At 49.4% G+C, this 23,681-nt stretch overlaps 2 protein-coding genes across 8 annotated transcripts in view; one reads left to right on the plus strand and one right to left on the minus strand.

Moving 5' to 3' along the window:
* Comt (catechol-O-methyltransferase) overlaps positions 1–17,196 on the plus strand; it is a 19,246-nt gene extending 2,050 nt beyond the window's left edge. The window contains exons 1-5 of one of the 3 annotated variants that reach the window (XM_035444730.1): positions 13,590–13,792; positions 13,927–14,197; positions 14,573–14,766; positions 15,061–15,192; positions 16,667–17,196. In XM_035444730.1, the coding sequence (XP_035300621.1) occupies positions 13,927–14,197; positions 14,573–14,766; positions 15,061–15,192; positions 16,667–16,867 (798 nt within the window). In that variant the 5' untranslated portion in view covers positions 13,590–13,792 and the 3' untranslated portion in view covers positions 16,868–17,196. Of the gene's footprint in view, positions 1–13,589; positions 13,793–13,924; positions 14,198–14,572; positions 14,767–15,060; positions 15,193–16,666 lie in introns of those variants that run through there. The other 2 variants (XM_035444729.1, XM_027413135.2) reach the window with 2 other exon arrangements.
* A 1,016-nt stretch (positions 17,197–18,212) lies between these two features.
* The window catches only part of Arvcf (ARVCF delta catenin family member), a 58,556-nt gene continuing 53,087 nt past the window's right edge, over positions 18,213–23,681 (minus strand). For 2 of the 5 annotated variants that reach the window (XM_027413117.2, XM_027413120.2), the window contains 10 exons: positions 23,603–23,674; positions 22,027–22,154; positions 21,633–21,783; positions 21,158–21,356; positions 20,958–21,069; positions 20,773–20,860; positions 20,392–20,445; positions 20,076–20,161; positions 19,382–19,501; positions 18,213–18,974 (listed from right to left, as the gene is read on the minus strand). In XM_027413117.2, the coding sequence (XP_027268918.1) occupies positions 19,394–19,501; positions 20,076–20,161; positions 20,392–20,445; positions 20,773–20,860; positions 20,958–21,069; positions 21,158–21,356; positions 21,633–21,783; positions 22,027–22,154; positions 23,603–23,674 (998 nt within the window). In that variant the 3' untranslated portion in view covers positions 18,213–18,974; positions 19,382–19,393. The remainder of the gene's footprint in view (positions 18,975–19,381; positions 19,502–20,075; positions 20,162–20,391; positions 20,446–20,772; positions 20,861–20,957; positions 21,070–21,157; positions 21,357–21,632; positions 21,784–22,026; positions 22,155–23,602; positions 23,675–23,681) is intronic. The other 3 variants (XM_035444718.1, XM_035444719.1, XM_035444720.1) reach the window with 3 other exon arrangements.

Below are 23,681 nucleotides of genomic sequence, written 5' to 3' on the forward strand. Positions count from 1 at the left end.
AGCTCGTTAAATTACAATAAAGCCTCGTGCAGTTTGCAGCAAGCTCTCGAATCCGCCTGGTGATTGGGGTGACCGAGAACGTGGCCTGGGACCCCAGATACTTGAGTTTTCGGGGGTCTAACAATTGTACTAGGACAAAAATATTTGCTAACTGGCAGGAACAAGGATTTTGTGAAGGTCATTCTTGAGAAAACAGACACAGGTTGGTGTTTGCTACACATTAGCTTTTGAGTCCAGAGGACGTGTCTAGATGCCATATATCTTTGAGAGGGTTGAGCAATCTTGAGGGTTTCCCAGGTATCCTCCGAGTGTATGAGGTAAGTGATCCACCACAGAGTTTCAGGCATGGTCATTTCCCAAAACAGTGCACAGACCCAGTAGAGGACTTCCCATGTGGCCCATGTAACTGTGGTGCCAGGCAGAAGGTTGCCCACAGAGTATTTGGTGTGTTGAAGGCTCTAAAGTTTCTATGTTGTCAGGCTTCAGCCTGCAGATCCTGCTGGAACAGGATAGCTGCATCAAGCACGGAAGAAACAGGAGGCCGTCCTGAATTTGATGCCTGTTTGTGTTACATAGTGATTTCCAGGCCAGCTTGGGCTACAGAATGGAGCCCCTTGTTTTTGAAAAAAAGAGCACAATTTTCTTTTTACATATGAAGCTGTAAGACGTTCTTGTGAAGTATGTTTTTTGTTTTGGGGTTTGGTTTTTTGTTGTTTTGGTTTTGGATTTTCAAGACAGCGTTTCTCTGTGTAACAGCCCCTAGTTGTCCTGGCAATCACTCTGTAGCTCAGGCTGGTCTCGAGGTCGAGAGATCCGCCTGCCTCTGCCTCCTGAGTACTGGGACTAAAGGCATGCACCACCACTACCTAGCCATGAAGTTCATTTTTTTGTTTGTTTGTTTTTGTCTTTAAATTGGGGGATGAGAGGGTACTAACAGTGAAACTCAAAGTTGTAAACATTCTGGCTCTAAGTAAATACAGGTCGTTTTTGTTATTGGGTCCTCTTTTTAAAGCTGGCCTAAAACTTGCACCAGGACTGCTGCATCGCCCTCTCTTGTGTTGGGATGACATTTGTGAGCCCATGCCTGCCTGGCTCTAAGTATGTCTATGTGTTTGTGTGTGGGAGTATGGGCGAGTACATGCCATGATGAACATGTGGAGGTCAGAGGACACCTCAGATGTCTTTTAAAACTCACCTTCTGCCTTGGTTGAGGCAGTGTCTTTTCTCTTGTTTACTATTGCTCATGCTATACTAGCTAGCCCACAGGCTCTATCTTCTTCTCACAGCACTGGAATTATAGACACGTATTACCATGTTTGGCTTTAAGTGGTTTTGGGGATCAGAACTGAGTGGTCTTCCCCTGGCCCAGTTGTTTTAACATCATTTGCAATGCCTTTAGGAAAACAATATTATTTCTGTAGGCAGTTTTGGCTTTATCAATTGTATTGAAGTTTCTTGACTTTCGGCTAACAGGAAAACCCAAACTAGATCCTAGGATAAGGTGCTTCTTTTCTTCTCCCCTTAAGTTTTCCTAACTTAAGAAGGGAAGACTGGAGGGTGGGGAATGTAGCTCAGATGGTAGACTGCGTGTTTGACATGCATGAGGCCCAGGGTTCAACACCTAGCACTTAATAAAGCTAGGCATGGTGGGATATTTCTGGAAATCCAGCACCCAAAAAGTAAAGCAGGAGGATCAGAATTCAGTGCCATGCTCATCTCCATAGCAAGTTTGAGGTTAGTCTGGGCTATATGAACACCCCCCCACACACACACACACACAAAAAAAAAATCAACAAAGCATGTAAGAAAATGAGGTGAAACCCATCCACAGATAAGTCATAAATCCTCAAAGACAGTGAACAAGAACAGAATCTGAAATCTGATGTGAGGATATGCAACCATTATATTTGAACCCACAGCATTTGGGAGGTAGAGGTCAGAGGCTCAGGAATTCAAAGCCAGTCTTGGCTATGTAGGAAGCCCAACCTAGGGCACACAAGACCCTGACTTAATAGGAGGAGGAGGAAAGAAGAAAGGGACGTTAAGAATCTGATAAACTGCACAAATATGTTATGCTTCTCTGTTGAAACACAGATATCACCTCCCTTTTTGATCAAAAATAAAGCAACATTTTGCCTTTTTTGCAGAGTACTGGGATTGCACCCAGTGTTTGGTGTGTGCTAACCTTCCATACCACTGATTATTCATTCTTGTTTAAAAAAGGATTCTAAGCAGGCGGTGGCGGCACATGCCTTTAATGCTAGCACGTGGGAAGCAGAAGCAGGCTGGAGGACCTCTGAGTTTGAGACCAGCCTGATCTAGTTCTAGGACTGTCAGGGCTATACAGAGGAAACCCTGTCTCAAAAAACAAAAAAAAAAAAAAAATCTAGCTTCTGGAAGAATGGATCAGGGGTTAGGAGCAATGCTGCTCTTCTATAGAACCTGAGTTTGTTTTCTACCACCCACATCAGGTGACTCAGGGCTGTAAGGATTCGGGCATTGTGCTGGCCTGCCCCTGTCACCTGGCAGAATGCACTCAGGCAGTACCCTGGTTAGCCCAGTGATCCGTGGTTTCGTAGTCTGCACGAAGGTGCAAAGGAACCCTTTAAAAGACAGACCCCCACCCGCTTACACTCTCTTTTCTGTACTCTCCTGCTGTTTTCCCTCTCTTTCCCGCTGTTCCCCTGGGACAGACAGGACTTTTCCTGTCTCCCTCTTCTCTTCTGTCCTCCCTCTGTCTCTGTGTCTCTTTACCTCTTTTCTCTTTCCTCCCCAACCCCTCCCCCTTCCCTTTCTAATAAAACTTCCCACTTAAGCTCTGTCTGCCTGGCATGTTTGTCACCCAGCCTGGGTCACGCTCCCCTGCCATGCAATCTGCCAAGGTGTCTCTCCAGCTTTATCATAACGATGGCCAGCTGTAACCCCAGCTCCAGCAACCCAAGCCCTCTTCTCTGGGGGCATACACACAGACACATAAATAAAAATAAAAAAAGAATTATAGCTGGGCATACTTTCAATTCCAGAACTCAGGAAGCAGAGGCAGTCAAATCTTTGTGAGTTCAAGGAAGGCCCAGGAACCTCAGGATACTTTAATGGCCTTGGTAAGAACAAGGTACACCCAAATTTGTGGACACCTCACTGAGGTCTGATGGCTGATTCTGGGGTGCTTCTGAGCCTTCATGAAGAGGCTTTTTAAATTCCTCGTGGACCTCCTGGGGGCCAATTACTATCTTACTGTACTGATATGAATATGCAGGCCAATTCTAATAAAATCAGAATGTTTTTCTTTTATATATTTACTTACTTGTTATTTTGGTTTTTCAAGACAGTTCCTTTGTGTAGTCCTGAATGTCCTGGAACTCACTCTGTATTCCAGGCTGGCTTTGAACTCCGAGATAAACTTGTCTTCAGAGAGCTAGGACAAAGGTTCAAGCCACCATGTCCCGTTGTTTGTTTGTTTTAAGGCACAACATGGAGTCCTTTTGTTTTGAGACAGTCTCTCCATGTACCTTGCTAACTTGGAGTTTGCTGTGTAGGTCAGGCTTGTGACTTACAGCGATCAATCATCAATCGTCCTGCCCCTGCCTCCAGAATGGTAGGGTTACAGGTGCTACCACATCTAGCCAGCAAAGTTTTTCAAGAGGGCTTTGTAAACAATGGCTCAATAAACTCAAACTTAATTCCTTAAAGCTCTGATTCTGGGTAATCATTCTCCAATGGGAAACTCCTGTCAACAGCTGCCGCCTGAAGTTTCCACTTGTGTCCTGCTGTGGGGGAATATAGCTCCTAATTGCAACTATGCAAGTAGATTTTACCATGAAAGAAGTATTTGGTAAGTTTTGATATTTGGAGGGATCAGACTACAAGGAAAAGATAAGTGTTTCGAGGTAGTTTAACAAAGTATAATTTACTGAATAGTTATGAATCATGGCTAGCTAAAGAGACCAGCTTCTTTTTATAGTCAGCAAATAAAAAATAGAACCCCAGCTAGCAGCAATGTGCTGAACAGCAGTCAAGCTTAAGTCTTCCTTTATTTTTACCCAGCCCATGTCCTTAATTCTTGATTCATTTTTAATTTTTTATTTTTGGGGTTTTTTGGTCACTATGAAGACTGGCCTAAACTCACAAAGATCAGCATACCTGTGCTCCCAAGTGCTGGGATTAATGGCACCATAACTGAGCTACCCTCCAGCCCTTGTTCCTATGGTTTTATTGTCATATATTGCTTTTTGGCCTGGACCAGCAAGTTGTTCTTCAGTGACAGGGCCCTGAGGAGGAAGGACAAGGGGGTCAGAGATAAAGAAGATAGAACAGGTGGGCTCAGGAGATTTGCACAAGCTATGTCTTATACCAAGCAAGCTTTTTAAGAAGTACAGCATCTTACATACTATTTGCAGGGAAAAATGGGGCAGAGTCAGTAGAAAGGTATCATACAACAGGCTTTTATATGGACTCTGGGGGTTAAATTCACCTTCTCATGCTTGCATAGCAAGCATTTTACTGACTTTACTGACTGAGCCATCTCTCCAGCTTCTGGTTTTTTGTTTGTTTGTTTGTTTTGTTTTGTTTTTGAGGCAGGATCTTTTTATATAGCCTTGACTGTCCTGGAACTTGCTATGGAGACCAAGATGGCCTTGATCTGCCTGCCTCTGCCTCCCAAGTGCTGAGATCAAAGGTGTGCACCACTATACCTAGTCCTGGTATAGTATTTTAATGTGGAGAGAATATGTTTATTGCAATGCCGATGTCTGACTTGCATACATACATACATTGCATACCCCATGTATACATACAATACACATATATTTGTTTTGGTGCTAGGGGCAGAGTCCAGGGTCCCAAACAAACTATATGTATATTACATGTGAGCTGCATCTTAGCCCTCAAATTTGTTTTTTCTTCTTATTCAGCTTCATGCAGTTGCTTTGGTGGATCCCTGAATCCTTAGAACACCTGCTAGGGTAAGGGGTCAGGTTTTAGAGACGGACCCAGAGCTGAGTGCTGGAGTGGTGAGGCCTCTCTGGTGGGTGGCATGGTGAGTGGAGCTTGGACTTGAAAGGGAACCTATGAGATGATGTTAGAGTGCCTGAGGGAAGGTCTGAGTAGTGAAAGGATGAGACAAAGGCTGGGACATGGCTCAGTGTCCAGTATCTGTGCCTGTTAGTGTGTGGAGGGCTCTAGGCTTCACCCTAGTGTCCTCCCCACAAATGAAGGAAATTGTGAGCTGGGGTATTAGTAGGGGAGGCATCATAAAGAAGACAGTTGTAGGGAAAGGTGTGAGATCTTAACTTTCCCCAGACTATTAGTGCTTCAGGTGACCCTTGATACTCATATCGATGGAAAAGGGGGGTTGGGTGCTGTTTGCATAGTCGTGTTTTGGTGTGTTGACATTAGTAGTGATAGCACAGAGTTGAGATAGGCATGTCCTAGCCTGCCAAAAAGCACCCATGGGGGAATTAGTGACAACAGAAAGGACTTATAGGGAGGCAAATTTCCAACCACAGAACCAAAGGTTAAGTTGCCACTTGGAGCCACCAGCCAGAAACCTTCAGCCAGAGAGGAAGGAAGGCCAGGAGCCACCTGGCTTCCAGTGAATGGGATAGGAGAAAGTCTGTCCTCATAATGGCAGTGGGTGTTTGTCTGAAGCCTTGGACCCAGAGATTTCTCATGTCTACCCACAGGCCAATGGGAAGTGGGATGTATCTCTGAGGTGGAGAGACTAGCCAGCCAGCCCGAGCTCTGGCCCCATAGGAACAGCACAGCCTAGAATCCCAGACCTTGAGAACCAGAGGCAAAAGAATAAGTTTAAGATAGCTTGTTTGAGGCCAGCCTGGTCTACATGAAGTTTGCATGGTGGGAAAAAATAGGAAGGTAGAACTCTTTGGCTTGAGCAGAGCTAGGAAATGGAAATATGTTGAAAGCAGGAAGAATTGGTTCATGGGAACCTGTTTGAATTTGTACTCGGGCTTATGAAATTTCTGTTCCTAGGTGGTGTGTTGCTCATTGGTAGAAATTACATAGCACCACCCAGCACTGTGGTGAAAAAAAAAAGGATGAAAAGTCCACCCAAGCTCCTCACAGGTTAGTTATCTTCGGGTGTTGGCTGTAGCACACAGAGTGTTTGGCAGCTTTGGGTTTTCTCCAGCAGGCACTAAAGGTCATCCCTAAGGGTGTCACTGTGAGCCACCTAGGAACTAGGTTCTAGTCTGTTTCAGCCAAGGTGGAGGTTTGGACCAGAAGAAACTCAAAGGAACCGGCTAGAGTCTGTGTAGGGAGAAAATCTTTCTTAAGACACTGGTGTAATGGTGTGCCTAGAGCCTGTGGTGAGAGGGTGTGTGTGGCCTTTCACTCCTTAGAGCGTGAAGTGAAAAGGTCAGTGTCAGCTCACATGCTGTGGATTGGGTGGTAGGGAGGCAGGCCTGGCCAAAAGGACAGCTTCTGGGACCTCCCTGGTCACCATTCCACGAGCTGCCTGAAATCGCAGCTTCTCAGATAGAGACTGTCTGTTGGGATTAGAACATCACCCCAGCAGGCCTGTCAAGCCCTTTCTGCCCTTCACCATCCTCTCAGTCCTCTCCACAGGTATTCGGTGGCCTGCTTCCTACTGAGAGTGGGAAAGCAATCCTGTTCCTAGCACTGGGGCTCTCAAGAATCCCGTGATGGGGCCGATCAGCTGCAGTGGGAAAGTGCAGTGCAGAAGAGGCCTTTAGATCACAGGAGGCTCTGGCTTTGAGAAGACAGCAGAGGAGGGCAGTGCCCCGCCCTGGGCACTGAGGAGGCTTTGAGACAAGTTTTTATGTAGCCCAGGCAGGTCTTGAATATGCTACATAGCTCAGGATGGCCTTCTGACCCTTGAGTGCTGGAACTATAGGTATGTGCCATTACACCCAGTTTTATGAAATACTAAAGACTGAATCCAGAGCTTCATACATGCTAGACATGATCTCCATCTCAGCCTTATTTTTTGTGGGTTGTTTGTGTGTGGGTTGGTGTGGGTATAGGTATATGTACATGCATGCCAAGGTCAGAGGTCAACATCAGGTATCTTCCTTACTCTATACCTTATTTATTATTATTTAATGTGTATGGGTGTTTTGTCTGCCTGTGTGTCTATGTACCATGTATGTGTGTATACATCTGTGCCTATGAACCATGCATGTATGTATGTATGTTGCTCAGAGAGGCTTGGATCCCCTGGATTTGTAATTAGACGGTTGTCAATCACCATGCCACCATGTGGGTACTGAGAGCTGGAATCCTGTAGAAGAGCAGCCAGTGCTCTTAACTGCCGAGTCATCCCTTCAGACCCTACTTTATTTTTTTGAGGTTCTCTTACTCAATCTGGGGCTCACTGATTCAGTAGGCTGGCCTAACTCCTGGGTTGCACCTATAAGGAGCTCACTCCCAAAGCTGGCTTGGGACTCACTATATAGCTCAAGTTAGCTTTAAACTGGTAAACTTCCTGCCTTGGTCTCCCAATTGTTGGGTTGGAGCCACAGTCTGACATGAGCCACATGTCTGGCTCTCTCTCTTTAAATGATGGTGAGTGCCAGGGGCATACCTGGTAGAATGCTTGCCTGGCATACTCTTGAGGTTCTATTCAAAGCACTAGAAGGGGAGAGTTACCAACTGGAGTATGGAGCCCACCACTGTGCTAACTATAGGAACCAGCATCTTCTCGGTCCTGAAGGCATCTAAGCTGGGCGTATTGCTGTCCCAGAGGCTGGCTCATTAGGCAGACTACCCATGCCTTGGATGAATGCTCTGTGCTTTCTGGGCAGGTTTGTGGCCAGCAGGTTCCAGGTACTATGTAACCTCTTGTCCTTCCTAGCCCTCAGTCATGCAGGATCCATGAGACTTTCACCCCAGTTTACAGGGGAGAGAACTGCTCAGCAGTGAGAGAGGTGTGCCAGGCCCCAAGGACCTGTCCTAAGACCAGGCTTAGGATTCTTGCCCCTAAGAGCTGCCCACAAGTCTCCCTCTTAGCCTCCCTACTGCTCACTCGAAAGAGCATCTTTTTTTTTTTTTTTAATTATGTATACAACATTCTGCTTCCATGTATATCTGCACACCAGAAGAGAGCACCAGATCTCATAAGGGATGGTTGTGAGCCACCATGTGGTTGCTGGGAATTGAACTCAGGACCTCTGGAGGAGCAGTCAGTGCTCTTAACCTCTGAGCCATCTCTCCAGCCCTGAAAGAGCATCTTAATGTATCTGATAGAGCTTTCCAGAGCTGGGGAGTGAGAGCAGATTGCAGCCTGTGGATTCAGGGGACGCTTGGGAAAGCCATGTCCAGATGCAGAGGGATGCAACAGCAGCAGCAGCCTGGCTAGAAGCTTCTACACAGAGAAGGTTTCTTAAGATGGCAGCTGAGGCGCCCAGATGCAGTAGTAGGTGGAGGCCACTTGCCTCCAACTGTTTTAAAAAACAAAATCTCATTCGGCCCTGGGGCTTTTGAGACAGGTATCACTGCAGCCCTGAATGACCTGGAATGCAGTATGTAGACCAGGCCTGGAACTCACTCTTGACCCTCCTCTCAACCTCCTGTGTGTGGGAACTACAGGTGTGCTCAGTCTTCCCCTCACTCCCCATCTTTCCCCATTTTGTCTCCCTCTCCACCTTCTCCCTCTCAGCCTGAGTAGTTCAGAAGCCCTGCTGGGGCCTTGCAGTCCTTCCCCTCACAGCTATAAGGTAAGTTTATGTTTCTGTCTAGACCCGGTTCAGTGGAGCCAGGAGTCACAGAGGCTAAGGTAGACTAACTCCCCTCCACCCCAGAAGCTGTAAACATCATCCGTCCTTTGTTCAGGGGATTACATGAAGGTTGTCTCCCCCCACCCCAGGCGGATGCTGTACTCCTTCTACAATGAGAAGCCTGTCACTCCCGTTGTTCTGTGATGCTCCCACACTACCTCCAACCTGTCTAGAGGCTCCCCTTTTTTATTTTAGTTTTTCAAGACATTTGAGCCTTGGCTGTCCTGAAACTTAACTCTCTAGACCAAGCTGGCCTCAAACTCAGAGACCCGCTTACCTCTGCCTCCCGAGTGCTGGGATTAAAGGTGTGCCCACCACCGCCTGACTCAAGGCTTTCTCTTAATAAAGCTCATTCTGAAGAGTAACTGGCTCAGCTTCCTTCTACTTGAACTAACCCAAAGTTAATAGTTTATAACCCAGACCTGTGAGTGCGTGTCATCAATGTAGCATCTACATCAAACTTCTAACCTCCAGGAACTCGTGTTTATCGGACATGCTAGGGATGTGTGCTAAATACACACTGATGAAGCTACACCCAGCTCGAGGTTCAGCATAAGCAGCCTTTATGCGGGTGTCACTAGGAGATGATTAACAACCCTTTCCGGTCCACTCCCTGGCACCTTTGTGAATAACTTCAGGATGAAAACTTCAGACTTGGCCATTTGTTGGACATGAAGGGCATTTAAAGTATTGTGTAACTTTTACCATCATTCCACACTGTAACTCTTTACCCACCAAACAGTTCCCTTCCCCTCCCTCAGCCTCAGCCACTAATCAGCTTCCAGCCTGTGAGTGGACTCCTGTGGTATTCGCTGTTCTGTGTCTGGGCCACTTTGCTTGCAGAGCGTCCATGCTGCAGCATGGGTTGGGGCTCCCTTTCATGCCAGCGGCACACACTGCGCTGTGAAGCTCTTCAGCTTAGAGAACCTTGGGGTTGCTTCCACTTGTGGGTTTCTGTGAGTCATACTGCTGGGGGAACAAGAGTAGACAAGTAAGTGTCTGAGGCACTGCTCTCAGCTCTGGCCACACAGCATTGTCATGTAGTGATAGCCTCTTGAGGATTCATCAAACTGTTTCCACCAGTTTTCATCTCAGCGGTGTGCAAGGATTCCAATTTTTTCATATTTTAACCAACTTTATTATCTTACTTAAAAAAAAAAAAAAAGGAAGAAAAATATCAGGCCTGGTGGTGCAGGCCTGTAATCCCATCTACTTGGGGGTTTGAGGCAGGAAGATTGTAAATTCAAGGTTTGCCTGGGCTACAGGGTACCTTCAAGGCCAGCCTGGGCAATTTAATGACAACTTGTCTCAAAGTAAGTGGCTGGCAGTGTAGCTCAGTGAAGCCTTGTACACAACCCCTGGTGTCCCACCCAAGAAAAAAGCCGTTTCAGTGACAGTGAAGTACTCTTTCAGTATGGCTCTGAGATGCAGTTCAATAATTATAACTGATGCTGAGACGCTTCACTAAAAGGCTTTTTGTGCCATCGTTGTCTGCCCCACCCTCACCCCTTTCGAGAATGGATCTTAGGTTTTCCAGGCTGTCCTTTAAGTCACATGAATGATCTGGAACTTCTGACCTGTCTTCACTGCCAGAGTGTTGGGATTATAGGAGTGTGCCCCCCAAACTAAGCCGGTGTGAACTGGAACCCAGGGCTTTATGAATGCCAGGCAAGCACTCTGCCAGGTGGACTGCATCCCAGCCTCTCCCTGTGTTCCCAGTTTTTTTTTTTAAGATTTTATTTTATTTATTATGCATACAACATTCTGCTTGCATGTATATCTGCACAGCAGAAGAGGGCACCCGATCTCATAGCGGATGGTTGTGAGCCATCATGTGGTTGCTGGGACTTCAACTCAGGACCTTTGGAAGAGCAGTCAGTGCTCTTAACCTCTGAGCCATCTCTCCAGCCCCTGTGCTCCCAGTTTTAAAACACTTTATGTACGTTATATTAGATGCCACAGAGCTACACCCACCCCTAAATCCTTTTACTTTTTTTTTTTTTTTGAGGTTTTGCTTTTTATTTTCTCTTTCTAACATTTCTCTGAGGTGGTGAGCAGGTCTCTTTCTCTCTTCTCTCCCCTCTCTCCCTTCCCCTACTCCTATCCCTCTCTCCAATAAAACTTCCCACTTAAGTTCTACCTGCATGGTGTACTTGTCTCTCACTGGTCATGGGATCTGCCAAGGTCCCCGTTACACCGCATTATCAACAACCATTACCCAGCTTGCAATTAGTGTTAATGAGAAAGTTAAGTCCTTCACTTTTGTACTTCTTTTTCAAGATTATTTTGGCTATTCATGCTCCCTAGAGATTCAGTAAAATGTAGCATAGGTTTCTCTACTAAAAATAAAATGCCCTTGGGATTTTTGGTAAAGGTTATTAAATCAGTAGAATGATCTGGGTGGTGCTGAGAATCAACAGCATTAGTATCGACAGGCTTACCAGCAGCACGTCTTCCATTTAGTCTCAGGTACTAACATGTCCCTTCATTTTTATACTCTCATGGTCACCTAAGATCAACTAAATATGTGATCTGCTGAGGCCACTCAAGATTGAGCCTGGCCTCTGCCTAGAACTAAACACTTATTCCAGGAACCCACACAGTAGGGCTCAGACCTCCCAGTCGGTCCACACACCCCATATGAAAGGAGCTGGCTGGTTTCTCCAGAGTTGTGCAGGTGGCCCTAGAGCTACCTCAGTTCTGTTGAAGGCATGGTCTGTGTTTCCATTTCTTCACTTTCAGTGTAGCCCATCCACCCGTGCGTATTGGGATTACAGGTGTGCACTGCCACAGATGGCTTCCTGACTTGCAAATTCATTGGTTCTGCAAAAAACCCTAGGAAGTAATTGACTTAAGTTTGGCAGTTGCCTGTCAGTGGCCAGGTGGGCATGGCTACACCCACTCCCCATAGCTGCACAAAGCAAGAGAGGGCTATCAAGGAGCAGTGGACCCCTGCACTTTTGGGGGACAGTGGGGACTAGATTACTATGCAACCTCCCTAGCTGGATTGTGGATGGATGAACAGACAGATGGATGGATGAATAGAATGAATAAATGAACAAAACAGCTCATTGTCTCATCACTCAAATGCTACTTCTAGTAATGATAATGGATGGCATAACTAAGACACCCAAGCATGTGTCAGGAAATCTAAGCCATAAAAAAGGAGTGACCATGGGCCGGTGTATGCCCATGATCCCAGCATTCAGCCTTGCAGGCTGGCTCTGGAACCTGTTCCCATTTTGCTGCACCCATTCTTGGACCATGTCTGGTAAACTGCATGGTGTTCACATGGGCCATTGTTCCCCTGGATAATTTCCTACAGATTTACATGTGTGCTCCCTAACTGTGTGTGGTGGTGGGAGCCTTACCAAAGCAGTTTTCTCCTGCTTCCCCCGCGGTGCGGGTACATATGACAACAGGGTCCCCAGCTGGGAAGCCTTCTAAGTGATGTCCACACTCTGAGGCTGGGAGGGTGCCGGAATGGCTGGACCTTGGTCAGTTTCTGTTAAAAATTGACCAAAGGCCAAACCCAGTTCCTCAGAATTCCATGCAATTTCCATGTCTGCTCAGCTCACAGAAGGTGGAGGCCAGGTCCATCCTACAGTGGATCAGGAGGGCAAGAGCTTGGATGTGAGATCAATTGACTAATGGAAGCCTGTGGATGTGTTTGAGAGTGCAGACCAAGCGTGCATGCAGACCCGCCAACATGAGCACTCTGTCCTGTGGAAACAAACTGTGTGGCTGTGTGGACTGCAGAGCCTCAGCTTTTGGGTCTCTTCTGTTCTCTCCTGAGACTGTCCTGAAGCAGTCATCACACCTAGGGCTTGGGCCTGCCTTCTCTTAAGACTTCCACAAGCCTTCCCAGCCAAGCTCAGGTTCTATGTAATCACCAGTTGTCACTCTGGAAGGAACTGTAAATGGCCACAGAGTGTTTGGTGGAAGTTTCCCTAGTTCCTCTTCCTGTGTCTTTCTGTTTAGGGTCTCTGATATGAATCACTAGTTTGTGCTATAAACTTAGTGAACTCTGCTCAGTGCCAGCCATTGATTTGCAGAACTTTGTCGGTTAGATCCTGGCTCCTTTCCCCAGCCCTTGCTTGCCAGAAGGTGTGTGTGTGAGCATGTACTCATACTCGTCTTGTGCTGGGGACAGAACTGGGCCTTACGTGTGCTTGATAAGTACTGTTGAGCTCACCTAGCCCTTTGATACACTCTTAGAGGATCTGTAGTCTGGAGCTGTTCTCTACTTCAATCAATCCTAGTATCTCACGCAGTTCCTTTGTGGGTCTTCAGCCAACTGAGTTAGTCTATTCAAGGCCAAACAGCAAGAGACCGTATGTATTGTATTAATTTTGCACAGCCCTGGAGATTTCCCCAAGATGTGGACCAGAGAAATGACCAAAACATTGGACATAATAGTACACACCTGTAATCCCAGCCCTCAGGAGGATTGTGAATTCAAGAGCAGCCTGGGCCATATAGCCTAGCTCAAGAGAGCAGGCACTGATAATGGAAGTTAGTGGTAGAGTGCTTACCTCACACGCACAAGGTTCCACCCACAACCAAAAAGAAATAAAGAGCAAGGGGCCACAGTTTCCTGCTTTCTGAAGCAAAGAATGATAATTCTGTAGAGAAAATAGAACACAGATCTCTGGGATAGGCTGGTGAATTCCAGGGATGTCACTTGGTGACTGTGGGGACTCTGAAGCCAGCTGGAAAATGAGGATCACCCCAATAAGATCATTTATTCAGGGTCCCCAGCCCTATTCAGTCTCTGCTTGATGAAGGCTGTTTTTGTCTTGGTACCTCCCAAGAAATCTTCACATTCCGTTGCAGGTGGCCCATCCTGCACCCAGTTCCTCTTTTAGCTTGAAACAGTCACAATACCAGTTTGGTGTGAGATGGCGCCCTCCTTCGTCGAGAACGCACCCAGGGTTGGAACCATGCCTCACAGGACTCCAGGAGGCACACATGTTATCTGCTCTGGCTAGTAGCAGGCTGCAGTGAGCAGGTGCAAGTCTTCCCCTGGCTCTGACCCAGTGAGTCATGTGGGCATATGCTCTGAACCTCGGCCCTCCTTTAGGAACCAATGGTACACTGAGTTAAGTTCCCGGTGGGTGAGGCAGGAAGGGCACAGGCTACATAACCTGTCTACTTGGCTCCTGCTCTGCAGATGCTGTTGGCCGCTGCCATCTCATTGGGTCTGCTGTTGCTGGCCCTCTTCCTGCTCCTGCGATACCTGGGCTGGGGCTCGTTAACTATCTTCTGGTTTGAGTTCGTGCAGCAGCCAGTCTACAACCTGCTCATGGGTGACACAAAGGAACAGCGCATCCTGCGCCATGTGCAGCAGCACGCCAAGCCTGGAGACCCTCAGAGCGTACTGGAGGCCATTGACACCTACTCCTCACAGAAGGAGTGGGCCATGCATGTGGGTGACGCAAAAGGTACGTGGCCCAGCCTGCAGGTGATGGCCTAGAAATGGGAACCCAGACCTGGGCATGGTGGTCTTTGCAGGGGAGCTTGTTAAAGAGGGAGGGAATCATGGATCATGCTCCTGCCTAGCCCCCTTAGAGACCATAACATTTACACTTGAAGGAACAGGTAGGTTGGCAAGAGGGGCCCCTGTGTGTGCAAAGGCTGGAAGACTCTAAGGTTGTGTGTTGGGTCCTCTGAACTATCAGGAGGCAAAAGTCCTTTCTTAGCAGCAAGTTAGGAGCATTAGAAGAGTGGGAATGTTACTGGTCTAGAGGGGTGAGGCCCATAACTGGGAGTGAGGTTCCCCTCCTGCCTATATTCATATCCTCCTCACTACCCTCTAGGCCAAATCATGGATACAGTGATTCGTGAGTATCGCCCCTCGCTGGTGCTGGAGCTAGGAGCTTACTGTGGCTACTCAGCGGTGCGGACGGCCCGCCTGCTGCCACCTGGAGGCAGGCTTCTCACCATGGAGATGAACCCTGACTATGCTGCCATCACTCAGCAAATGCTGAACTTTGCAGGCCTACAGGACAAAGTATGCCCCACTGTGGCAGCTGGGGCTGGGAGGGATGAGCAGGCAGGGGAGGGGGGGGATAAGTTGATCAGTCACTAAGCACCTTCCATGTCAAAAGAAGGAACCCCAGCAGGTTAGGGACAGTCTTACTGACCTATCCTTCAGAGCCAGCAACTCCCAGGGCTGCCCCAGGAGAGACTACACAGTGCAGACTCCTCTCCAGAGCCCCAAAGAAATTGGTATCTGTACATGTGGGGGTCCAGGCAGGGTCCTGCATATCCCTGTGGGCACAGCACTGACAGAACACTGTTCCAGGTCACCATCCTCCTTGGGGCATCCCAGGACCTCATCCCGCAGCTGAAGACAAAGTATGATGTGGACACATTAGACATGGTCTTTCTTGACCACTGGAAAGACCGCTACCTGCCAGACACACGTCTCCTGGAGGTAAGGGGAGCTGCCCCTGCTTGGTAGGATGGCTTCTGTGCTGTCACTGCTGGGGTAACTGGGCCTTGACCTCTCTGAAGAGTCCCATTGAGGGTGGCCCAAGGACATAGATGGGCCCAGGGAAAGTCTGGGAATTCATTGGGTACAAAGGCCCTGTGGCAGGTGGAGATGGAAGGGAAGGGGTTTTGGGTAGGAGTCCCAGGCCAGGGACTCCCTGTCCTGCATGCAGGGTTCTGCTAGGGAGTGAGATAAGCACCAGAGACCAGGACACCTGGGCCTAAAGGACACAGGGCTGAGTGTACCCGAAGGAACAGAACTGACCACATGTATGTGACTGGGGGTCAACTGGGGCTGGCCACAGGGATGGCAAGCATGTTCTGGATCTTCCTGAAGCTTCTGCTCTACAACTCCACTTTCCCTAGCCCCTTCTAGCCCTCAGCACTGCTGCTCAGCCAGCTTCACCTAGCAAAGAGCCCCAGTGATGATGGGGGAGCCATCTCTACTCCCAAGTGACTAGAGCTTGAGGATGCATTACCTTGTCCTGCTCTGTTGGCCATTCATGTTGTAGTGCACGAGACTATCCCATGAACTTACTGACAGGCCTGAGGGTCCCTTGGCTCTCTCACAGCCCACACCCTGAATTAGGGTGGTGGGGGTATTTTTATTGTGGGTGTGTGGTACTGTGAACAGAACCTTGGGTCATGCCTGCTGGGCAGTGCTCTTGCCACTGAGCTACACTTCAGCCCTGGCTATTTACTGGATTTTACTTTCCATTTTTGGGTTGCTTTATGTGTATGTGTATTTGAAGACAAATGTCTTACGTAGCCCAGGCTAGCCTGGGACTTTCAATCCTCCTACATGCTAAGATTACAGATGTGGGCCACATCAGACAGGATTGCTTTAAATTTTGTTTCATGTTTATGTTAAAAACAAACTCCTAAGCTTCCTGGGCAACCTTCCTTCAAATAAGCCATCCAGGTGTGATGTTTCCTGCTGTCCTCCCCCCAAACACAAAGTATACTTCCTTGTCAGGTACTACCAGTTACTTACACGCTGTCAGCAGACATACTTGCCAGAGTGGATAGACAAGCACCCCACATGTGAGGTTTCTCAGAACCACAGCTTCTGGAGCCACTGCTTTGGGGGCCCAGGGACAACTCCCTCCTTTTACTTAGAGCCCAGGCATCTGATGTCTTCCCAGGCCCAGGTGGGAAGTCCAGAGCAGATCCTCAAGGTCAGGGTTGTTGGTGAAGACCCCATATTTTTGGCCAAGTGAGGGAAACTGGCCTCCTGGTACCACTGTCTCTCTTCTCAGTCAACCTACAAGCCTGTTGCACATATGACTCTCTAGGGCTGGGGATGGAAGCAGGGGAGGATGGGTAGTTGCTGGAAGTCACTCTGTGGGGGAACAGCTGCCCCTGGATTGAAATAGGTTTGCCAAGCATTCATGACCCTCCCTGTCTGTCCCCTGCAGGAATGTGGCCTGTTGCGCAAGGGGACAGTGCTTCTAGCTGACAATGTCATCGTCCCGGGAGCCCCTGACTTCCTGAAATATGTGAGGGGGAGCAGCAGCTTTGAGTGCACACACTACAGCTCACACCTGGAATACATGGAAGTGGTAGATGGCCTAGAGAAGGCAATCTACAAGGGTCCAAGCAGCCCCATGAAATCTTGACCACACAGCCTGCCCTGAGTTCCCCTTCCAGCTTCCTTCTGCAAGATGACGCACACTCATGCTGACCCCTCTATGCTCCTGGAGCCTGTCCTCAAGTGCCTTGGTTCTTGATTATCGTACACTGGCACACTAACATTCATGGGCTCACAGTCCGAAACCATTACAATAAACCTGAAAAGCACCTGAAAAGGCTGAGTTAAAGCTGGAGGTGCAGTGGCTCACAGTGCCTGCCTAGCATACAAGAGGCCTTGAGTTTAATCTAAACACCAGAAAACAAAAGATTAAAAAAAAAAAGCAGGTGTCATCCTGCTGGTGTCACCTGGAAGATTCTCATAGGGTTTCAGTGCCAGATCCCTAGGCACTGTCATCATCAGTCAGGCCCAGTGAGAAGTCAGGGAATTGGAAATATCCAGATGCTGTTTGGCTGTCACCAAATGGCAGCAATGCCTGTGACAGTCCTGTTCCCAGCAACTCATACCACATTTGAATCTTAAGAATGAGTCATAAACTTTCTAGATGCAGTGCACACGTCTTTAATCCCAGCACCCAGGAGGTAAGGCAGGCAGATCTGAGTTCGAAGCCAGCCTGGTCTACACAGTGAGTTCCACGACAGCAAAAGCTACAGAGAAGAGACTCTTGTCTTAAAACAAAAGAAAAACAAAAACAAAACAAAACACACACACACAAAAAAAAAAAAAAACAAAAAACTGAGTTATAGCCTGTTTTCTACTAATTATACTGTGATCCTTTTTCATTAAAGACATTAAAGAAATTTGGACACAAAGATCCACTGACAGTTTTTCTTCTGAGCTACCATACTGCTTTCTTACCTGGTGCACAGCCTTTGTACTCATCTTTAACTAGGTAGGCACTGGGGACAGGTAGCTGTGGGGCCATGCTGTCCCTGCTGCTCTTGACCCATGTGTGGCACTCGGGAGACAGTTTCTCCAGTACTACTTCTTGGCTTACAGAAGTGGAAATGGGCTCAGACCACAGGGCTTGTCTGCCAGGCACCCTGCTGCCCATAGCTAGGGTTGCCCTAGCCCCCACCTCCTCCCAGACTAGACACAAAGATCAATCCCACCTCAGCTGATCCCACCTGTGCCTAGATTAGTCAGCCAGCAGGCCACTCCTGGGCTGAGGGTGCCAACAGGAGCCAAGGTAGAAAAGAAACAAGCAGTGCCTACAGGCCAGGACCAGAACCACCACCACCACCCCCACCCCCACACACACTGCAAGCGGCCTTCAGCAAACTCCTCACCAGGTGGCAGCAGCGACTCAGTTAACCCAGTGGGATGTGCATTCTTGCTTATGCTGATGCTGAGCTGAGTCAGAAGACAGGCAGTTCCTTTGCTACTTTTTAATCTTTAAATTTTCTTACAAAAATTTCAATGTTTGCTGATACAGTCTTATTTTGGTTTCATTTTTAATGCTTTTTATCAGTTTTCTTCATTTTTAAGTCACAAACAGCAGGCACTGAAGAGCAGTTCCCCCCGCTGCTCCTGGCAGTCAGGCCCCGAGGTTACTTGAGGTTCTAGGCAGAGGCAGATGCAACAGCAGGGTGGCCCCAGCCACAGGCAGCTTAGAAGTACACTGCAGAGGGAAGGTTCCGAAGAATCCAAGGACAGGGGCTGGGGGCAAGCACAGCTTGTCCCCAAGCTGTCTGCTTCCTAAACTTCCCTGCCTGGACACTCTTGGAACAGCCTTCACTGTGGTCAGCCTGCATGCAGGGTAGTACTGCACCACTCTTGGGAGCCCAAGTTCTTTTCCAAGTCCCCCACTTATCCCTGCTATAGGACCTCCACTCCAGGCTCTATTTGTTCCTCTGTGGCACTGTGAATAGGGATACCCCCACCCCTTCTCTCCCACTACACAGCACCATGTCAGTAAACAGCTAACTCAGTCCTGGAGAGTTAGGTCAGGAGAGTGGAGGAGAGGGGAGGGTAAGACAGAAGGGATATCCATAAAGTCAGGCCCTGGTGGACAAGAGGCTTGGCCAACCCACCACATAAGGGTGGGGCTCCCGGCTATAGGATTAGGTCTGCTCAAGACGGCCCTTCCAGCTATTGCGATGTGATCCCTAAGAACAAACAGCTGGGCCAGGGCCCTGCAAAAGAAGACAAAGACAGATACTTTAGCCAGGAGCCCAGACAGGCAACAGAGCCATCAAAATGTAGCAGGGTAGCTTGGCCACCACACAGGGCAGTTGCCTGCAGCGGCCACACAAAAGCAGTGGCTGTGGGTTGAAGGGTGGGCCACGCCAAGAGCCTTGAGAGCAGGGCCAGTCCTATCTTGCTGGTCCTCACAGGGCCCTGTGATGAGGGTATTTGAGGAAATAAGAGCGCCTGTCTCCTCATAACCCTGATCTCTGGGGGCTGCGACAGGGCTGTGAGCACTGGGAGTGTCTTCCTGGGTCATGCCAAGGATCACACAGGAGCTCAGACATGCAGCAGCTGAGACAGACAAGAAGCCCCAGTCCACAGATAGGAAAACCAATCAAATGAAGGAACATACCAGGCATGCAAGCTAGACCCAGGAGTCAACAGGCTGAGGTTTAGCATCCCCCACGGCGTCCACCAGTCTGACCGAGGGCCTGCTGGGCCCAGGTGGAGGGGCCTTTCTGCCAGGGTCGGACTGCAGTGCATGGTGAGCAGGCAGTCAGGAGTTAGAAGCAGGAAAAAAAGACAGGTTAACTGCAACTAAATGGCAGGCTAGGCTGGTTGATGTGGGCAAGGAAGGGGTAAGATGGAGGTGGGCTTGCCAAGGCAGTACAGGGGGGTCAAGCCCTGGAACTTGTGTGGCTCACACTAGTTATGGAGTGGCACACAGATATACACAGAGGCTGGTACATGAAGCCAGGATACTGTCACCTAGTTGGTGGCAGATGCCTCCCTTTCCAGGGGACCAGAGTGGATAACCTGCCCCCACACACATACAAGAGAAGGGTACAGATCCACTCGCTCAGACTCTGGTCCTGTGCAGCCCATGTCCAGGCAGAGCTGCCCCATCTGCTCCTTTGCAGCAGGTGTATGCAGTGATCCCCTCCCTCAGCATCAGTGTCTGATGTATGGACTACTTCATGGGTCCTGCAAGTGAGTGCCACTCCAGCCACGTCCCAGAGCCCTGATCAAACTTAGCACTATATGGCTATTCTCTTGACAAGCCCAAAACATTAAGCCTCAATGGGTACTTGGTCACTGTCACTCACTTTCAACAGTTCCTTCTCAGAGGTCTCCCCTGTGGAGTCACTGCCCAGTGTCCTCCGCTCCCTCCGATCAATTGTGGCATACCCATCTGTAGGGTGGAACAGCAGGCAATGAGGGGAGCTCTGGGGAAGGCACCGTGGAGATAGGTGATCTTCCTTCAACCCAAATAGAGAAAGCCATGGACAGGGACTTCTGGTCTCCACGCCAGCTCCAACCAGCTCTGGGGCCTCCACAACACCTAGCTCTTTGTTGACATTTTACCATTTTATCTTCCCAGCATGAAATCCCTGGTCCTCTTCCCTGTGTGCCTGCACTCACCTGGACCAAGTGTATCCATGGGAATCACATCTCGGGTGGCTGACTTCTCCCCATCTGTAAGGCATGAGTAGTATCTGCTTGTGAGCAGTGGGCAGGTATGGGGAGGGCAGGGCACACACACTCACCACAGGACAGTCCTTAGTGACCCTCTATAATGCTTAGCACCCCTTCCCAGCCTCTGGCTGCTGGCACCCACCCTGGCTCCCTGGGCAGCCACAGAGTTCCCAAGAGGCTGACTGCATGAACAGCCTCAAGCACTGAGGCTGTCTTAACAGCAAAGTCCTGTCTCCCTAACCCCACCTACCTTGTGTATTAGCACATGGGAGCTACCCCTTAGCCTCAGGGGTAAGTTTCATGTCCCTCTCCCCAGCTTGTGCTCACCAAGGTTCTTGTCTACCAGTGGCAGTGTGCTGTCATCAAAGCCCCCAGGACTTGGCATTCCTTTGGGTCCTTTGGCAGTGCTAGCAGACTAAGGAGGCACAAAACACAAATAAGAGGTAAGGCCCATGACACTCTTGCTTGGGGACAGACCTGGCAAAGTGAGAGAGAAGGGGGAGTAGCTGTACCTGGAAGCGTGCCTTGGTCCAGCCATCTCTCTGAAGGGCTCCACGAAGCTCCTTGTAGCTCCACACTGTCTGTAGCACGTGCGACGCTGCCTTGGCCTCCCGCACTGACTGGCTGCAGCAGCAGCAGCCAGGGTTGGGGTCAGTAGTCTACCTCTTCCAGGCTCCCTCCACCCCTCAAAACTCACCCTGCCCTCACCCACCTGGAGGCCACCAGTGCCACCAGTGCAGGCACACCACGGGCCTGCAGAAGGGAGCGCGCATTGTCCAGGCTATTGGACACAATCTCATGGATGGTGTTGAGCACGGCTACCACTGTATCCTCCTCCAGGTGGGCACTAGGGTGAGCAGGTGCCTGTGCATTGCGAACATTCCGCACCAGCTCTGTCATGGCATAGCTCCCTAAGAGGCGGGATCAGATGTTAGGACACATCCTGCCCTACCCCTGGGGGAAGGAGGGGTGGTCAGACAAAGGGTATTTCCAGGCCTGCTATAACCTCTAAAGCAGAAGGCTGAGCCTCAAGGACTGAGAGAGGAAGACTTAAGCTCCCACAGCTCAGCACAGGAGCAGCCCAACCACAAGGGTGGAGTCTGGACCCCTCAACTCCATCCTCCAATGACCTGTCCCCAACACCTGCCACTTCACAAGTCCTGGGTTACACCCATTAGCATCCTCACCAATGAGGTCTTTGTTACGCTGGTCTAGTGAAAGGTTGCGAAGCGCAATGGCGACAGCACGCACCACCTTGTCAGTCTCCGACTGGAGCAGTTCTACCAGCACTGGCAGCCCACGCTCCTTGCGCACCGTGGCGCGGATGTACGTGGCCCACTGTGAGGGTGGCACAGGAGGTGACTGCTCAGAGGGGAGCTGTCTTACACAACATCTACCCCAACAACACCACACCAACCACCCTGGCCAGGGCACAGTGCTCAGAGCCACCTGACCCTGAGGATGTGCTTGTCCCCTCTTTTCCCACTGGCCCAGATGGAGACAAAGGCTCAAGGCAGAACCAGTGGAGTGTCTGGAATTCCTCCATCCAGGTCTTTCCTCCCTGCCAACCTGACTCCTTACCGTCCAGTTGCCGGCACTTAGATTCTGCAGGGCACCAGCTGCGGCTTCCAGGGTGTTGAAGTTCCGGCTCTCCGTAAGGAGTGAGAGGTAGAGACGTACCACCTCAGGCTGGTACAGCAGCTCAAAGCCTAGACACAGGGCAATGGCAGGCCAGAGTGATGATGAAACTCCAGCCCTCCTCCAGCCCCTTCTTACTCATCATTCTGGAGCTAGGGTGAGCTTCCTGGGACAAATACTGAGCAGTCTAGTCATGTTTAGTATCAGTTAATGTCTCCATTCAGAGATGGGCAAACTGACAGTCAGCCAGGAGGCAGAGCAGGTAGATGAGGCCATTCCTTCCTTAACCCTGCTTGCAAAGAACTGGCCCTGGGCTCATCTGGTAGCCTGCACATCTAGGAGGTATGGTAGAGAGAGATGGACACTGAGCTACTTCTTTAGCAACAGAACTCACCTCCCCTGGATGTGACTAGGGCAGTACCCCTAAATGCAAGGCTCACCTACCCCCTCTGACAATAGGGATCACCTTCATTGGTAAGTAAGACTGTATAGCTGAGGCCCCACCTCTAACAACAGGCCCTGCATCCCAGGCAACCATTCCAGGCTCCCCAGCAACTGAGGCCCAGCCTGGCAGCAAGGATGGTGCCTACAAGAAGGCCTCACAGGTAAGAGGTAAGGAGCCTTCAAGCCTGCCTGTGTTAGACCGAAGCTTCTGCCTAGCTCAGAACATTACTCCCACACCCCACAGTTCATCACTCTCCCCTTACCCTTGTGCCCATTTACCCTCCACTCCAGCCTGCTGGGACTCCTGCCCCTCAAGTTCTCCCAAAACATTATCCTCTCAGAGCATCAACACAGGCTGGAGGCCGGGTGGTGGTCACACATGCCTTTAGTCCCAGCGCTCATGAGGCAGAGGCAGAGGCAGAGGCAGGCAGAACTCTGTGAGTTCGAGACCAGCCTGGTCTACAAGAGCTAGTTCCAGGACAGCCTCCAAAGCCACAGAGAAACCCTGTCTCGAAAAAACCAAACAAACAAACAAAAAAAACCAAACAAAAAAACCCAACAACAAAAACACAGGCTGGCTATTATGCCTGGGGTCTTCCACACCCCAGTTAAGGGCATCTGGGTTCTTCTGATATCCTGGGCCCCACCAGGGCAGTCTTTTCTCTCAATAGGGTTAGTTCCCAGTGCATAACACAATGCAGTGTACACTGGAAATCTAGCAGACAACAGACAGCAAGGGTGATCCACCCTGGACTGCAAAAGCCCATCTTATACCCTAGCCCCTGGGTCATACCCTCTAGAAGTAATCCAGCTGAGTCCCTGTCAGTAACCCTCCAATCCACCTCTCTTGCTGAGTGACTGTGGAAGGGTCTATCTGAAACACCTATGCACAATGACTGAACCCTCAGGGGGGTACCAAGCCATGACCATTCCCTAGGAAACTGAACTCTGATGGATGAGTCTGTTTGCTATCTGACTCTCCACCCCTTTCCAGGCCTACTCAAAGGCACAAAGCCTTGACCCCTTGACCAGCACAGGTCCCAGGCTCCCCACCTCTGCCTCTTTACCCATATACCTTTGGCAGCCTCAGTTCGTTTGGGCAGGTCCAGTGTGTCAAAGTTCCGGTCTATCTCTCCATCCTTCTTACCTAGAAC

This window comes from Cricetulus griseus, chromosome 4 (genome assembly GCF_003668045.3).
Source record: "Cricetulus griseus strain 17A/GY chromosome 4, alternate assembly CriGri-PICRH-1.0, whole genome shotgun sequence".
Classification (NCBI taxonomy): domain Eukaryota; kingdom Metazoa; phylum Chordata; class Mammalia; order Rodentia; family Cricetidae; genus Cricetulus; species Cricetulus griseus.